The sequence below is a fragment of the Antedon bifida genome, chromosome 7 (assembly GCF_963402885.1).
Source record: "Antedon bifida chromosome 7, ecAntBifi1.1, whole genome shotgun sequence".
Lineage (NCBI taxonomy): Eukaryota > Metazoa > Echinodermata > Crinoidea > Comatulida > Antedonidae > Antedon > Antedon bifida.
In genome coordinates, this window is record NC_136232.1 from 2,641,091 (window position 1) to 2,659,463 (window position 18,373).

The window sequence follows — 18,373 nt, forward strand, 5'->3', positions numbered from 1 at the left end:
AATAATTGAAAGTGGCCAAAAAATCCTGTACATATCTAGTTATTATATAATGAAGACGCCCATGGTATGTTCTGCGCATTTTACCTCAATATTATATATACATATTTAAAAATGTCGATATTTGATCATTTTTCGAAAATTTTGAATTGAAAATTGTGTACTCGAGTGATCTTATTTTACAGCATTAATAACTATACTCTAGGCACATTACAGAATACATATTTACCTATTAAATATTTCTAAAATTTATTAAATAATTCTTTCGAAAAATATATTATTTTCATTTTTTACAAAGTAAAATTGTATACTTAATTGTATAAAATTAATTAAAATTAAGATATAAAATATTAACATTTAAAATGAATTATCATCAGAACATCGGTGGGCATTTTACTTGTTTAGATTCTTGTTAAACATACAAATACAAAGAAATAATGTGATTGTAAAGCAAGTACTGTATATCATAAACAATATCAAGTAGAATGTATTTAAGTATAATACTGCATATATACTCTATACCAACAATAAATCCGCAATTGCAGAAGGGCAATTTTAGTGCTGTTTGTACATGGACATTTTTGGCGTAATGACTTTTACTGCAGTCGTCTGAGCAGTGAAATACAAAAAGCATTCCTAGTAAGTTTCACAGAGTGATATCGTTTGCACTGGATTTTTCAGCTAGGAAAAACCGTCTTTTTTGCTGGACAAGAGGGAATTGGTGAAGCTCACCAGTAACTTAATTCTCCTGGTAAGGGAAAGTTACTGGGCTGTTCGAACAGCCGCTTGATTATGGATATAGTATCTATTAATGCTGTTCAAGTCATTCATCACACACACTATGTCCATTGAGATCTTTGATAACGTGTAAAAAAACACATCTAGCAATCTGCGGCTGTACCAAACCACTTACAGACTACTTGATGTTGTAGTAGGAAGATTGTTAGACCCTGCTTTCTTCCTCTCTTCATGTTCAGAAGTATAATACTGTTTATTCATCTCCATCATAACTCGTTTCAATATGTTAGAAAGCCTGTAGACTTCAATGGTGGTAGAATGCCTAGTCTGGCATGTCTCAACTCTAAGCTGGCAGTTGTTGGTAATGTATGTTGTAAGTAAGTAGCTTTAGGCCGTTGGTGGTGTGTTGAAGCGTGTAACAACATACGATGACGATTTGGTGGGCCCTTAACTTTATTAGTAATAGCACGAACTAGGTCTCGTGCATGCTTCAAACTGTAGGCTATCAAAAGAAGAAACAAAACAATCAGTATGACAGCAGCTATTGTATGAAGACAACTATCCCCAATGATAGTTAAATTACATGCACCATTTACTTTGTTAATAACCTCATTTAATTTTTACCTTTTAATCTTGCTTTAACTTCATCTGTAAAAAAGCCACATTCTAACCAGTCATCAAAATCTACGATGCAGTCAAATGCTGTAGTACCTTGTTTGCTCCTGTGCCGAATATTTGCACCTATATAAACAAATCATATAGCGTTTAAATTAAATTTAACACTACAATCGACTGAATAGGGTAGTGAAGACAGCTAGCAAAATCATAAACGTAAACTTAAACCCTTTAGAAAACATGTGCAATGATCTTATAAATAAGAAAGTTAAATCTATTATCGGTGATGATACGCATCCCTTGCATGGAGAGTTTATAGTTAATAAGTCTGGTAGACTAAGAATGATGCGTATTAAAACCTTTTAGGAATTCCTTTCTACCTTCAGCAGTCAGTGTATTTAATAAAAACAAACTTAGATAAGATAATTAGTATATACATTGTTGATAATGTTTTTGTATTTTGCATGTGTTAAACTTTTTTTCTATTAATTAAATGTATTCTTTTCGCAACAAGAAGACAAATTTCATACTGTACTATTTTGGTTTGTATGACAATAAAAGATCTGTATCTGTGTCTGTAAAACCAACCCCTATTCTGGGAACAAACTAGTATGGGGACACTTTGTTGGGTTGTGAAGATGTCTCTTTAATATGTGCTCTACTCAAATGACAATAATAATGATTGTTCTTACAATCAATGTGCTTACCATTTTCTAACAGTATACTGGTTGCAAACTGGTTGTTAGCTTGTGTTGCAAAGAACAATGGCGTACAATTGTCATCATTTACAGCATGTACCTCAGCGCCATATTGCAATAATAGTCCCATGATATCACTTGACCCTAACATCCCTGCTGCATAATGGAGAGGTCTGAAAATTACAAAAGTGATTAACATTGAAGTGAAGATATAGAGGTGTTGATTGGTTAAAATAATTAGTATTTATTATATATCTGTACTTACGTGTTTCCACCAGGATATCGTTGGTCTAAATCAGCCCCTTGCTCAAATAAGAACTCAATTAACTCCAGGCATCGTTTACTACAAAATAAATTATGATACTACACTACACATCTATTCCATTTTCCTTTCGAGGGGTGTCCATATTGGGAATAATGGCATATGTAGAGTCTATACAGGTAGGGATCTCACAAAATAGACTATTACTATCCATAAAGGCATAATAGTAAAAATTACCAATATAGAATTTATATGACGATCTACATGCTCTATGGGCTAACTTTAAGAACTACAAAACTGCATTAAAATTGATTCATGACATTGCATACATAAGAAAGCCAACATCAACTTAAATGGTAGCAGGTGGGAATGGCAATAGAGACACAACTATAACTTACTATAAGTATTATAGTTGCATAATTACAAATAAACATGTGTTGGTGTTGTTCAATTATTTGATATATAAAAATACCTTTGTATTTGTTCTGTCAATATCCGATGTACCAACACATCTTGTTCATTATCTTTGAACGCGAAACCATTCTCTACAAGCCATTTGGCACAGTCTAAATAATCATTAGCCAAGGCAAGGTGTGGCAGACTTGGAGGTATCAATGGGTCTTCTTCGTTGATTGAGGCTAGCATAGTGCCATCTGTATCCATTCCAAGAAGGTACTCGATGGCATCAATACGGCCTTGCATGGCACAGCAATGGAGGGCTAGCAGCCCTTTGTTATTTCGATGAATTAGACTAATGTTGTGTACCATCTAAGTAGGAGAGAAATTGAGAAAAGCAAATTAATTTCAGTACTTCAGGATTTTTTAGGTACTAGGATTATTCTGGGTTTGCTATCTTTATCTTTATAAATGATTAAAATGTGGGCATAACGATACAAATTTAATTTTCTGATGAAAATAGAAGAACAATGCAGGCATTGTTTAAAGGTTTGCATGGTGAATAAACACTAGCATTATCTAGTTTGGGGTAGACGTATGCCTAAATATGGTAGTAATATGAAGTTTGATAGTGTAGACAAGGCTTAAGAAAAATGTCTTACCAGTGTTTCTAGACAATCTATTTCTGTTGCTTTGCTAGCTTCTCCGTAGCACTTAACATGAAGAGTTGTATTACCTTCTCCATCTGTGGAGTTTATGTTTGCTCCATTCTCCAACAAGATCTACCAAAAAAAAATATGTTAAAAATAGTATTTTTAGTTTACAACTAAGTTTATACAAAACATACCAGGGAAGAGTTAAATTAATTTAACTCTTCCCTGAACATATTAACCTATCTTTTCTAAGTATAAATGTTATATACAGTATATCTAGGCAAAATTTTAATTTTATAATTGATTTATTTACTGAATGTTAGTTTGTTTTCCTTCTACCAGCATGCTATTTTTTAAAATATTTAATATTTCTATTGTTTTTAAATAACATGGCCTCGCAGCCTTTCAGATTAAACAAGTTTATTTCATTTCATTTATTTATTTGACCAAATAAAAAACAATAATAACAGGTCGGGAAAACGAAAAGACCTAGGTCACTATAACTCAGTGAGTCAGTAATTCCTTCCATTACAAAATAAAGATATTTTATTTCTTTAACTAGAACTAATAACTAATTTATATTGCTAACCTTTATGGTGATGGCATTATGAGCACGATGTAATGGAGTGGCACCCTTATAGTCATGCAAGTTCACATCCACTCTCTCTTTCAGTAACTCTTTGACAACAGCGATGGCACCAAAATATGCTGCAGTGTGTAGTAGAGTACTGCCATTGATACATCTGTACAAATTAGAAGGATCAATTAGGAAATTACAATGAAAACTAATAAAAAATCTTAAAACAATCCTCTATCAACTAAAACTCGAAATAAGATTGAATTCTTCATCAGTACTTCTATGAATGGATGACTAGTTAATAACACGTTAGTTGATAACACGTTAGTTGATAACATGCTAATTGGTAACACATTATTTGATAACATGCTAGTTGATGACATGCTAGTTGATGACATGCTAGTTGATGACATGCTAGTTGATGACATGCTAGTTGATAACATGCTAGTTGATATCATGCTAGTTGATAACATGCTAGTTGATATCATGCTAGTTGATAACATGCTAGTTGATAACATGCTAGTTGATGACATGCTAGTTGATGACATGCTAGTTGATAACATGCTAATTGGTAACACATTATTTGATAACATGCTAGTTGATGACATGCTAGTTGATGACATGCTAGTTGATGACATGCTAGTTGATAACATGCTAGTTGATAACATGCTAGTTGATATCATGCTAGTTGATAACATGCTAGTTGATAACATGCTAGTTGATGACATGCTAGTTGATGACATGCTAGTTGATGACATGCTAGTTGATAACATGCTAGTTGATAACATGTTAGTTGATAACATGCTAGTTGATAAAATGTTAGTTGATAACATGCTAGTTGATAACATGACAGTTGATAACATGTTAGTTGATAACATGCTAGTTGATAACATGCTAGTTGATAGCACACTAGTTGATAACAAGTTAGTTGATAACATGCCCAGTACCGTTATGATTTTACGATCATTGAGATCTTGAGACTAATCCCATACTATTAATCCAGATTACTATTGCCTATATACACAGTGTGCAATGAAACATCTGTAAACAAGTTACCTGCTGCGTAAGCTGGAGAAGCGACGTACACCAGTCACATGATCTTCAACCATTTTTTGTAAAAGGTCTGTGTTGCCCCTCATTAACTTTGGAATACAGGTCTGTAAATGGTCATGATATGCTAAAAAAGGAAGAATTATCATGAACTGATTTGTTTGCAATAATACTATTATTATAAAAATCTAAGAAACAGACGCAATGATTTCTTTATTTAAGAACTGTTAAATTGATATAATAAACTTACAAATCAAATATTGCTTTAACTCCTCATTTCTAACTGAATCAAATGCTGTTTTACTTTGTTTGTTCTTGCTAAACACGTTTGCGCCCCATTCAACGAGTAACTGAAAGAAAAAAGCAAAGATAGGATATGTCTGTACTCCTTCAAATAAACTGGGAATGGAGATGAGCTTTCTAATTAAAGTAAGTATAAATATACAATAATTCTAGTACACAGCTACATCAGTCAAGCTTCAGTTCCATAACTGCCTATTTCAAGTAGCGATATCTATAATACCAGAGAAGCGTAATTCCACTTTTTCCTGATCTATACATTACATTAGGTAAAATATAATGGCATCTGTACAGGTAGGGATCTCACAAAATAGATTATATCAGATTTTCTTACCTCAGCTGTGTTTTCATGTGTGTCCTAAACAAAGATGAAAAATAATAAATTAATATTTTATAGGATATAATTTATCGTTATGAAAACACGTAAATGTAGTGCATTTAAACAATGACTGCATGTTCTACAAAACAAATGAATATGAAACTAAAACTCAAATCAAAATGAAAAATGAAGGCAATATGAGGTTACAAGTGAGTGAGTTAAAAACCTAAAATATGAAGTGTTCAAATAATGATTAATGATTTGTCTGATTCTGGAAAACCACAACTCTTGGACCTGTGCAATGAACATGTTTGTTGTTGAGTGAAAAACAAATTTAAAAAACAGGAATTGCAGTGCAATGCCATTAACTGTGCTATTGGATCACTGATGGCATCATATTAAGAAATAGTATTCAAGAAATCTTTCCAGGATTACATGTTAAACATGTCAAACTTTCTCCATGGGTGATCAGCGAGCGATCAATACAAATTTGAAATACCAAACATGTGCATTGCGTCAGGTGGAATTATAATGCTGTTGCCAGTACTGTTTCTGGTTTTAGGACAAACACAACAATCTAAAATGAAAGGAGGTGAAATGCAGGCAGGAGATGTAATATGACTATGTGTTCACTATGGGATAAAACAACACACAGCATAAACCCCATCACCTTATTATTCCGTTTTCTTTTATTTTTAAAGGTAGATTTATATTGATGTTCGGCACAAAGATGGAATATATTGCCATGCCGATCCCACGGGTGTATCATGTGTAAACCAGTAAAGTATGTATCTTGTCCTAAGTCCTGGTGAAGTTAGTAAAAGAGAAGAGTTTAGCACATCAAGAGAAGATTTAGTGTAGTAGTTAAATGATCAAAAATTAATACTTAGTGGTGATTAGTGTACAAGCCTATAGCCAGGATTGTCAAGTAGGCCTAGGCCGATTACAGTATTCCAAACACTTCCACTTCTGGTCTTTGGTTTATAAAAGGCACTTAACTTGGGTGGGGGTGGGTTTGTTTGGACACTATGAATTCCCCTGTACTGGCTATGGGCTTGATATAACAAAAATGGTTACTAAGATGTGCCTACTGTAAAAGCTAGTCGAATAGCCATTACTATTACAATGAGACAGTGTAATGTGAAAAAGAATTAAACTTAAAACACATTGTTTTAGTATAATTAGTTTGTTAGTCAAATGTAAATCATTATTATTCCTTTAAACCAAGTGAAGAGAAAATACACCATCATCAGGAAGGTTAAGTCAAACGTCAAAATCCAAGCAACCCATTGAAATACATTATTTCTATACCATTTGTTGCGATGCATATACTGATGTGTCGACCTCATCACTAACACGATAAAGCTGTTCCAATGAAGATAGCAATATAACAAAACAGACTAAATATTATGAAGATTTCTGCTAGTACTGTACAGTCAACTCTCCAGAAATTAGACTCCAAAAACACCGGAAATTTTCAGTTGACCAACATTTTCTAAGGATCTTACAATTAAAAACATTGAAAAGAGGCATTTTTGACTAACACAGGCTGTCAGATTTTTGGAGATTTCACTGTATATATACCATCTTCTTCAAACAATCCTTAAAAATGCATAGAAAGTTATAAAAAGCTGTATACATGCAAGTCTTTGAGATATGCTGTTTTTATATAAAAGTAAAATATTGAAACATATTATTTTAAGGTATAATATTAGCAAATTGTTTTATACATTATTAAAACAATTTCTGTTATTTTAGCTTATAATACAGTAAAAAAAAGAAGACAAATTTGTAAGCTAACTGTACAACAACACAAACTGTTTATAAGTTTATAAATTTTACCTGACTTATTCCTTTTGATAAGCCTTCCACAGCATTGAAGAATGGAGTTGCTCCTACGTAGTTTTTAGTGTCAATGTTGCAACCACTCTCAAGCAGATACAATGCAACATCCTAAGGAAGGAAAAGATAACAATTACTTTATATACTTTATTAAATATCATATGTTTATGATCAGTGGCTGTGTGTACTAGTACACTGGGGTAACTCCGTACTCGTCTCGAAAGATGTACTAGGTTCTTTAAAGTGCACATGAGCTAGATGTGTACACTGGAACTACGGTTTATAGTCTTTATTCGAGAAGACTCGTTCTACCACCAGAACCATGGAGCAAGTGAGCCTCGAATCCTTGCTGATGTTATGGCTACGTAATTACAGGTTTCCACTGTCTTAACCACTCGGCCACCCACTCACTTCCATTGGTTAGTAGTAAATTTGACTGAAGTTACTTACTGCTTGCCCGAATAATATTTACAAAACCACTGCATAATATCATCTAACCCTAGAAGGTAGGCTGAACTGAGTTTTGACCTGTTAAATGAGTCTATTATGGTCTCAAAAATACAAAGGCAATAACTTACATAATTTCCATTTCTGGCTGCCATATGAAGTGCTGTGTTCAGTGTTTTCTTTTCCTTTGCATTGATAAAATTAGGTTTCATATCCTTAAAAAATACTACCAGTTTCTGGATGGTATCGAGCTCTCCCAGCTTTGCCGCTTTAAAGAACAAATTCTCCCATGGTTGGAAGTTGCCAGGGAATACTTGGTAAAGGAAGCTGCCATTATAAAAAAACATGGAATTATATTCATTATACTAATAATAATAATATTTATTCGGTCACCAATGAATAATAGTCATACTCATCTTTTTTAATTTAAAAACTTACACAGTGCCAGTTTTCATACTTTTGTTTCTTGAAAGACTTTCAAAATACATCTAAAAATGAACATTAAAGAAAAATTCTTAATATTAAAACCAAACTATCTATCTGTCAACACTAACTAGTTTGACAAAAAAATGTGCCCAAATATGGTAGTGATATGCCCAAATATGATAGTGATATGCCCAAATATGGTAGTGATATGACATCATCATGTCCATATATGGGCACATCACATTTTTCTGTCACATAAAGTTTGATAGTGTAGACAGAGCTGGAAACGTAAAAGTCAATAATTGACCTTTGAGTTAATCAGCTTTCTACACATGTTTTCGATTAACACTCTTTAATCACACGGTAGGAGGGGTTTGGTAAATATTCAAAAAGCGAAAACAATCATTAAATGCTAGCATGATCTCACACAATTTCGCAAACCAATATAATTTGTTTCTCAAATATAGGATGCAAAACAGGGTTTCAAAATAAATGTTCACCTCATATTGCGGATAATCACTTGGATTGATTTCAAGAACCTCATGAGAAGGAAGACCAAGTATGGAACGGATTGTTGCTGAAAAAAGAAATAATATTCATTCAGTAGAAATATCATTTTGAATTATAAATGTAATTTGCACATACTATACAGTAGCACAATATACCTATTACCTCTGAAAACCAGAAACTCTTCAAAAGCCAAACTTTTCTCGAGGTCCAAAAGATCCCAAATTCTTTTTTTACCATTAAAAACACATACCGAATACTAGACATATTAGCTGTTTCACAAACAAACTATAAAGTAACACTTTTCCTGCCCAACAAAATACAATACAAGAAAAATGTTTGTTTGTTACCTTTTGATTGACTTTTCCCCTGAGTGAAGTCATCCATAAATTCTCCAGTCTCTACATTTTTCAAGATAATCTTGCGTTCTGGATTAACAGTCTCCCTCATCTTGCTCAAATAGAATCCAAGGCCGTTCAACAAGTTTAAGTTTATCACCATCGATAAACATAGGTCACTGATTGTGATTGACCTAAGGAAGTAAATAATACCCCTTTTACACCGCCAGTAAAAATGCGGAGTTGATCCGGAATTGTATAACCTGACTCGTACCCGGGACGCAAAAATGCGGAAATGTAGGCCGGTGTAAACGACGTAAAAAGTTACCCGGATCGCTGAATCACCCGGGTAAGTGATGCGGAATGTATTCAGCGTCAAGTCAACCCGGGACGCACCCGGGATGAACCCGTGTTTGCGGTGTAAAACGCTCAGCGTATCTTTACCCGTTTGTTTACTATCCTCGCTCACTATAGTATTTAATTTACATAGAATTAAGATAAGATTGATTTTGTTTATTCGCTTATTTATTAAATAAAACTTATGGTTATTTCTTATTCATTTTTATTTCAAGATATTATTCTTCACGAGTAGACTCAATTTTGTGTGTATTGCCATAAAACTAAATTGTAGGAGGTTAAATGAGCAGACCGTTACTAGGGTCTCTCTTCGTGCGTGAGAGGGCGATATTTCGAATGATCTAGAACATTTACATTGGTATTTGGTATTTTGCGGTGTAAATACACGAAACCCGTGTCATTCCCGGGTTAATGAATCAGGTGTGAAATGGAAATTTATCCGGACATGACCCGGTTTTGTTATAAGCTCGGCGGTGTAAAAGGGGTATAATACAAATCGTACAGTGATTTTGAAATATAGAAAAGTTCTCAAGTAATATAAACAAACAATAGCAAAAATTGTACTTACCTAGGTACGGGAAATGTGTCAAACCGTTCCTTCATCTTCTTAGAAACAATTTCCCTAGTCTAAAAAAATAAAATATTATTAGATTACATTATTACTAATAATTTTACTGCATAGTAGCTTTTGTAGCATCCTGTTGGTGCAGTCCTCATTGTTTTCTTGAGCTTGTATACCCAAATGAATATAATAACAGTAACTGTACCTCAATCTGTATTTTGTTTACATGCTCCCACCATGCCTTGCAAGCTTCAATGTCAAAGGTTATTCCAATAGAACTTTTTTCTGAAGAAAACCAAACAGAATAGTTAATGGAAGTAGAGTAGGAGTACTAGAGTAGTAATAAATTAAGGATATTTATAGAAAATAATTGTATTTGTTTAGTTTTAGTACTTTACCTTGTTCATATTCTGCAATTAAGTTTTTAAGCTCTTTCCGTCTTTTGAGCATTGCAACGTTATGTACAATTTCTGGAAAACTTTCCACCTCATGTCGAGCAGCCCTCAAAAGATGATCTAGTTCTCGCTGCAAAAAAAAGTGTTATTATACAGAATTATTTCAATTTTGAAAGTAGTTTATATCAGCTGCTGCTTAAGAGCCTTTGGTAAGTGTTTGATTGACACTGAAGTGTTTAAGGTGATGTTACCGAACGTTCGACAGCATAGTAAAATTAAGATAAACTTGAATTTTTATTTATTTATTTTTCGTTGTTACGCCGAACAATTATTTCAATATTATTAATTAATACTCATACAATTTTAATTAAAATTTAATATGATAACAAAAATTTGAACAAAACATACCAAACGTGCCAAGATACTTCCAGACTGTCTTAGTTTAAAACCACACATGAAGTAAACACAAAATGTGCTACAGATAGCCATCTCATCAGCCTGAAAATATAGTATAATTATTTTTTCGGGGGGACAATACATCTTTAATTCTTTTCTGATGTTGTTTTATAAAATACTTAAAAACTAGCATGATGCAATAAAATACAGAAGAATCGAATGCTGAATTGTTGAAAACTCATAAAATTTGATTACAATATCAATTCCAGAGTATTAAAAAATTAACAATATTAATCACAGATATACTGTATTACAAGTTTAAACAATGATCAAATTCACCTCAACAAGATCCTGTGAATCTAGCGGAGTATTAATACGCATTATCTTCTCGTAAGTATGCAGTGCCAGATTGATTGTCCAACGATCATTCAACATCACTTCTGTAGTGAATGTACCTGGAGCAAAACAGTTCACTAAAGCGCAAAGCACACGGCTATCGACCAAGTCATCCAATGTCTAAAACAGATAAAAATAAAGTAAGTTACTTCATTTCACAGATCCGTTTGCATAAGTTAGATAGTGTAGGTTAAGCTTTATAGTTAGCATTGCAGGCCCTTTTTTCTTAAAAATGGGTAAACCTGTAAACACAAAATGATTGGTGTATAACAGTATATACTTGTACAACAACTATGTAAACAACACCTTATGTTAACATACCTGAATGTGCAACTTACGGCCTTCCCGGCTCGTCTGTAGCTGTGCATTTATCATTTCCAACACAGCGTCCTCGGCATCAGGCCTAGGCCACATCTTGTTCTTAGGCTTAAACTTCTTGCAATAATCGTCCCCTGGAAATGGTGTGTATGGAAGAGAAGGTGTGGCAGACACAGCCTCTGGTTCCTGTTGAGAATTGACATTTTTCTTGCTTTAAAATGAATTACAGTGAGAAAGTTTAGAGTGATAAAGAACAAATATAATTCATAAGGTTTCGTTTTAATGACAGCTTACCGGAGATGAAGGAAGACTCTCTGATATAACAGCACCGCTTCCAAATCCTGATAACAATGATTTGGTCACTTTCGCCTTTTTCTTCTTTCTACTTGTTTCAGGACGAAGTTTAGGAATCCACTTGAAATAGAGAAAAAAAATAGTCAGTTTCAACAGTTTTCTGATTATTTATTTTTATTTAAATTGTGTAAGGGATGGCAAATGAATCTTACCTCAAACGGAACTTCAGTGAGAACTTTGTCATCCTTGTGAAGGAGATATTCAAGTCTTTCCCAGGTAAACCAAATGTCATGACACACTAAACGCCACAACAAATCAAACACCTAGTTAAAATGATATTAATAGGTACATTTTCATTCATTCATTAAAGGCAATGGTGTATGCCTTTATTTATCTTTAGGCCATGGGGCCATAGATTCACAAATATATGACACAGTAAATTCTTTCTTACAGTATTTAACGATACAAATAAATACTTTGACAGATTAACATGAAAATATACATTTGTTAGTAACTTATATAACTTGGAATAACAGGGATTATGCCAGTAATAATAGGTACATTTTTGTACACATTGAACTCATTGTGTATGCGCTATACAAATGCCTGTTACTCTGAAACTTGGACCGATCATGTTCAACAAGCTTCATCCACTACTTACATGTTCAGCGTGTCTCATTGCAAATAATCTACAATCAACAAATACATCAACTGGAATAATATCACTGGAAAAAAAAGCAGGCGAAATATGTCAATATATTCAAATGTCTTCACATTAGTTAAATATGATGGGACCTTCTTTTTGGCAATATTACTGAACCAATGGGTACCGGGTTAGGTCAAAGCACCAACATTTTGATTACTGGCTGCAACATCATGGAAGTATGTTTCCATATGTGTTTGATCAAAATGACTGGGGTAATATGTGAAAGTATCATTTGAACATATATATATATATATATATGGAATTTGCGCTATATAAACCTGTCATGTCATAATACTTACTTTTCTTTTAGTTCACCTATTACCCACTCCATACGAGACACTTTCTGTTGCTGTGTCAGCCCATCAAAACTTTTTAGCTTTTTATTGTCAACTCCAGTTAGGCCTTTTGGAAAAAAAATAAAACAAAAGATAGCATTTTAGATCTTTAATTAAGCAAGAAAACGGAACAAATACCTGGTTTGCAATACTGCAATATAGATACTGTTTGTATACTGTATATACCTTGTAAAATAATACAGTATATGATTAAGTATACTGTATGATATGAAATTTGGCAAAAAATATGGGGTGGGGTTATACTTGAGAATGGGATGTGTCATTTACAAATAATTATTGATGCAGGGGTGCGTCTAAAACCTAGATGGTACTGTACGTCACATCAATGAACAATGGTGTGTCAATGTCCATCACTTTACCACCCACCATGAACAACATAGTCACTGTGCCTCATAGTCACCTTAAAAGTCACTTTTTTGACACAGTGGTCTGTCATGGTATTCATAAGGTATGACGTAAATCGGACAAACAATGCACATATTGCGCATAAATAATGTTACATGTATGAATTAAACAAAGTTCATATATTTACTTTGAATAAGCATTTTTAAGTTGGTTCCTTTTAGCAAGTCCATTATGACATTGTTCAGTAGATGGTCATACGTTTGCAGACGGAAGTTCACCCATGCTGTGAAACCGTTGATTTTTGTTCGTAGAGACATTCTTCACAATGTTTACACTTTTGTTTTTGTAATGAAATGATGTCAAATTGATTTGCAAGAATTCATATCAACAATCTTTCTGTAGTGTAACATGGAGGTATAAAATCTTATACTTGATTGGTTGTAAATCCCTTTCAAAATAAAAAAAAAACAAGTCTGTAACATAAATACACAAATAAGCAATTACTATAAATATAGGCCTAGACTCTAGTAATGATGTTTTGAACAGCTGAAATAATAATTGGTACAGTATAATGATAATTAAGGCATAGGCCTACCAGTTTTATTTTATTAACCAATTAAATTGATCTAATTAATTTGAAAGGAGGACGAAATGACCACAGGATTTACCCCACAAAAGACCCCTTATTGTTCGGGCTTCGAAAATGCCTACACGAAAAGTACGAAATGTTTCACAATGCAGCCTAATTAAATCGAGTTAAAAAGTAGTATTTTTTATACAATATTAATAAAAATGATATTACAATGTGTTTCTTGATTATATATACACATGATCAAACACATATTACTCAAATAAATTGTCCAAATCAACTACTAACCAAGTTTTTAAAAAATAAATCACGATTCAAAGTTACTTTTTGTTGTTGACGATGCCATGGCGAAGTCAAACAAATATAAAGCGCATGCGCACTTCAATTAATAAACGAGAGAGAGCAAGTCAACAGGTCACGGATAAACGCCGGAAGTATTGTTGAAGGTCACCGGAAGTATAATTTGTATTGACCTTCAACAATTACCGCTTCCGGTGACCTTCAACTTCCGGCGCATTTATAGTTATGCAATCAAAAGTTCCCAATCGAATAAAACAAATGTAAAAACAAAGTATTATTAGGCATGATGGAGCAACAAAATAACTCCAATACGAGCACAGGTCACACTCTAAACATGCTGTAGGTTTTACGCTACAAATAAGGTCACCGGAAGCATTTTATCTATAACCGGAAGTATCAGCTCATTATTTATAATTGACATTTCCGGTTCCGGTATAGATAATGACCTTTAACAATTGTACTTCCGGTACACTTCAACACTTCCGGCGTATATTCGTGACCTCTGTCCTTTTGCTCCTGGTAAACAAACTAAGTTGGTGGTACACGTGGGTGGTGTGGCGATGTCATAAAACTAGGCCTACTACTATATTACTCAGTTTTTAGATATATAACATAATATAATTTACAAAATTTGACCAGACGTTTTTTCTAGTCTGTATGTTAAATTTAGTGATAGAATATACTAGTAGTGGTTAGTTTTACAGTCTTTTAAAAAAAGCTAGGCCTTTCGAGTATCACCATGCTGGTGTGTTAGTGTTGCATGCGGGATGTGGAGGAGACACAATATGAGTCGATTGGTCTATTCGTACCATTACACCCGTACATGATTGTAACATGCTCCTGTGTAAATCCAGAGTATTTTATATTATTATAATATACGTGTATTCATTCACTTTTTTTAGATGTTTATTAATTTATATTATTTATTTAATAATTAATAAATTATAAATATTTAATTAATATTGTATTATGAAATAAATTACCAACTTACTGTACCAAACATATTTTAATTTTACTCTTCAGTTTGATCAAAATGACAGCAGTTATGAGATTACCTCCTCTTCCAACTTTGAGGGAGATTATTCGACTTTATGGACTTCGAGCTGAAAAACATCTGTCGCAAAATTTTTTAATGGATCTCAAATTGACAAGTAAATATTTAAATTAATCATCATTACTATTACAGTACCTAACTTGTTCCTAGTTTGTCAAAATCTCCCTATGTTCTTCGTTCGACCAATCTAGACCAAGAAATGAAGTATATATGACACATCTAAGAAAAAAAAAAAAATAACAACCCTTGTAATCATACCTAATTAACGATGCATTTTTTTTCTTCAGACAAATTTGTTAAACAAGCAGGCAGGTTGGAAGGTCATCATGTATGCGAGGTCGGTCCTGGACCAGGGGCAATAACACGGTCTATTCTCCAAGCAGGTGTACAGAATTTAGTAGTTGTTGAAAAAGATAAACGCTTTAAAGAAAGCCTTCAGGTAGTATAGATATTTTGGACGGATTCCTTGTAGGACCAGTTTTTATGATTTATTTGATGAAGTGTAAACATTCCTTTTTTTCAATAATCAATTGTCTTTTTTAGATGTTAGCTGAAGCATCAAATGGAACGTTGAGCGTTGTCCTAGATGACATCTTACGATTTCAATTTGAAAATCATTTTCCAAAAGAAATTGCGCATGAATGGCAAGATGGTAATATTATTAAAACATATGTATGTATTTATGTTTAGTTACAATCGCAGGCAATTTTTGATAAAACCCAGACAAAATAAGAATTCTAAAGTACAGTACTTCCACCAACCCCATCCAAATCATTTTCTCTAGGTGAAACCACATTATAAAAAAAGTGATAGTAGTATAGAATAATTAATTAAGATTGTTATTGTAATAATCCATTGTTTATCTTTCTACCTACTGTAATAATAGATTGTCCCAATTTGCATTTAATTGGAAATCTTCCATTTAACGTCTCTACACCACTCATAATGCAGTGGCTAGAAGCTGTGTCTAACCGTACTGGACCATTCTCATTTGGTAGAACAAGGATGTTGTTGACATTTCAGAAAGAAGTGGCAGAGGTACATGTCTAGACTTGCCCAAGTCTGTATTTATTGTCTTTTTTATGTTAGTCCACCAGTCAGCGTTTCGATTTTTGTCTGAAAATGTATGAAACGTCATATGTGCCAAAATATTTATCTTTTTACTAATATTAATTAAGTCAAAACTACATGTCAAGTTCATTTGTAGTTGTTTCTTTTGACATTTTATTAACAATAACAATAAAATATTTAGTTGCAAAGATGGGTAAACATTTTTGACACTATTAAAAAAATTTCTAGTATTTTTGACTACAATTTTGTTTTGTTTTTACTAATCGCAAAGCGTCTGGTAGCACCAGCAAGTGATGTTCAGCGTAGTCGTCCATCCATAATGGCTCAGTACCTGTGTAGTGTAAAACACTGCTATGATATCCCAGGAGCTGCCTGTGTACCAAAACCAAAGGTACGAGACCTCTCAAAATAAATATATGATTATCATTTTGTTGCTTATTATAACAATAAATCATACTCTTGTTACTGAATTTCTGACGTAGACAGTACCACTAAAAAGTGAATACATTTTGAAAGCTGTTATGCTATTATGTTATGTTATTTTAGATGCATGTCTCGTCTATCAGTAATCTTGCCAGTTTTTTATAAGGCCATGGAAAATACATGTGTATGGTTCAAATTTTGGCAAACTTTCATCATCACCTTTAATAGCATGCACAACAAGTTGAAAAACACAAAGATGAACATTTTTGATGCAGGGCTGGGTTGATGAGAACCATACGATCTAAACCAAGTATTTCTGTTTCAGGTTGATATTGGAGTAGTACATCTTGTTCCATTGAAGCAACCACTCATTAATCTACCATTTAAGTTGGTAGATAAAGTCGTCAGATCTGTATTTCATTTTCGACAAAAATATTGTAGAAGAGGTGTTGAGTAAGTAAAATAGTGTTTTAAAATAAACAATATCAATACAATAGTCTTTCCTTAAACCATTGGTAACATTTGTAACGAAACAGAATCCAAAGAGGTTTTTGTGTATGCTTAGCAGGATTAAAGTTAAGACGTGTAAAAAGAAGGGATAAACAACACACTGTTGTAAGGTAATGGGATGGGGTATGGCAGGTGTACTACTAAAATGATAGTTGGCCTACAATCCTCTATCCCTCAGTCTGGCTCAAAATAAATAAATAAATAGTTGAAAAAAAATGAAGAAAGATATCAAACTTGATAACATAAATAACTATACTTAACTCTCTTTCCACAGAATTTTATTCCCAGCAGGTAGGGATGACCTAGTTGCTGAAATGTTTCAGGTCACAGTTATCGATCCAACCACAAAGCCTTATAACTTGACAATGGACGATTTTAAATCCCTCTGTTGGGCCTATCATGATATATGCGAAAGGATACCGGGCTTAATCGATTATGACTATCGGTAACAAATGGTAATTTATATGTTGTCGGCTACACATGATTTAATAAGTGCACACAAGGACACTATCACAATGGAAAAGGCAACCATCACAGTCTACAAACTGAAACACCACATTGCACTTGCTCCAACTGACTTATTAGTAAGCTTGTACTCAATATTTGGGAGTATAAACTTTTTTACAACATGGTGTGCTGTATCGTCATTTTATTTGAATTACAAATTACATTTTACTTTTCGTCAAATTATTTTTTGTATAAATACTGTATGATTGTAGATATGTGTTCTTTTTTACCTTTCAAGCCTCTATTTTCCAGGAGAAATTCTGGGTCACCAGTAAACAAGCAGTCATGGTATAAAAATATGGTTTACATAGGTGGTACCATTGCTAATTTATGCACAAAACAATAATACTGTACATGTACAAAAATCTTGCAAAATATAACAATGTTACCAGGTACAAAAGCATGAAAGAGTTTCTTTGTTTACGTAAAATCTCAGAACAAGCAAGTAATATTTAAAATACAGCAAGGCTTGTAAAGGTAACATCGATATAACAGTGACGAACTAGCTAGTGTGAAAGCAAGAATTATCCCGGAAAATATTTATGTAGTAATTTGTTACATTTATGTGGTATAGGTTCAGATAAATCAAGGTAGTTGACAAGGTGTCTGTTCACTCTTAAAAGAAAACT

General features: G+C 33.2%; 2 protein-coding genes across 5 annotated transcripts; one reads left to right on the top strand and one right to left on the bottom strand.

Moving 5' to 3' along the window:
• Window positions 1-280: 280 nt before the first annotated feature.
• Window positions 281-14,211, bottom strand: LOC144847894 (uncharacterized). Of its 2 annotated transcripts, XM_078704462.1 has the most exons (28): window positions 14,168-14,211; window positions 13,478-13,738; window positions 12,889-12,991; window positions 12,545-12,608; window positions 12,096-12,206; window positions 11,884-12,003; window positions 11,593-11,775; window positions 11,215-11,391; window positions 10,888-10,977; window positions 10,483-10,609; window positions 10,290-10,369; window positions 10,091-10,149; window positions 9,178-9,359; window positions 8,821-8,897; window positions 8,333-8,382; window positions 8,026-8,221; window positions 7,448-7,558; window positions 6,917-6,970; window positions 5,621-5,644; window positions 5,237-5,336; window positions 4,993-5,113; window positions 3,949-4,102; window positions 3,369-3,488; window positions 2,783-3,078; window positions 2,314-2,391; window positions 2,058-2,221; window positions 1,360-1,476; window positions 281-1,237 (listed from the first exon to the last, which is right to left on the bottom strand). In XM_078704462.1, exons 2-28 carry the CDS (start codon window positions 13,605-13,607, stop codon window positions 1,014-1,016), a joined length of 3,312 nt encoding a protein of 1,103 aa, XP_078560588.1. In that variant the 5' UTR covers window positions 13,608-13,738; window positions 14,168-14,211; the 3' UTR covers window positions 281-1,013. The 2 variants fall into 2 exon arrangements, with proteins under 2 accessions (XP_078560588.1, XP_078560589.1); XM_078704463.1 differs by lacking the exon at window positions 6,917-6,970 and having other exon boundaries at window positions 14,168-14,210.
• A 495-nt stretch (window positions 14,212-14,706) lies between these two features.
• LOC144849244 (dimethyladenosine transferase 1, mitochondrial-like) lies at window positions 14,707-18,367 on the top strand. Of its 3 annotated transcripts, none has more exons than XM_078706312.1 (8): window positions 14,707-14,724; window positions 15,203-15,330; window positions 15,521-15,672; window positions 15,777-15,885; window positions 16,120-16,271; window positions 16,576-16,695; window positions 17,053-17,180; window positions 17,512-18,367. In XM_078706312.1, exons 2-8 carry the CDS (start codon window positions 15,213-15,215, stop codon window positions 17,684-17,686), a joined length of 954 nt encoding a protein of 317 aa, XP_078562438.1. In that variant the 5' UTR covers window positions 14,707-14,724; window positions 15,203-15,212; the 3' UTR covers window positions 17,687-18,367. The 3 variants fall into 3 exon arrangements, with proteins under 3 accessions (XP_078562438.1, XP_078562436.1, XP_078562437.1); XM_078706310.1 differs by lacking the exon at window positions 14,707-14,724 and adding an exon at window positions 14,731-14,870; XM_078706311.1 differs by lacking the exon at window positions 14,707-14,724 and adding an exon at window positions 14,816-14,834.
• Window positions 18,368-18,373: the final 6 nt, after the last annotated feature.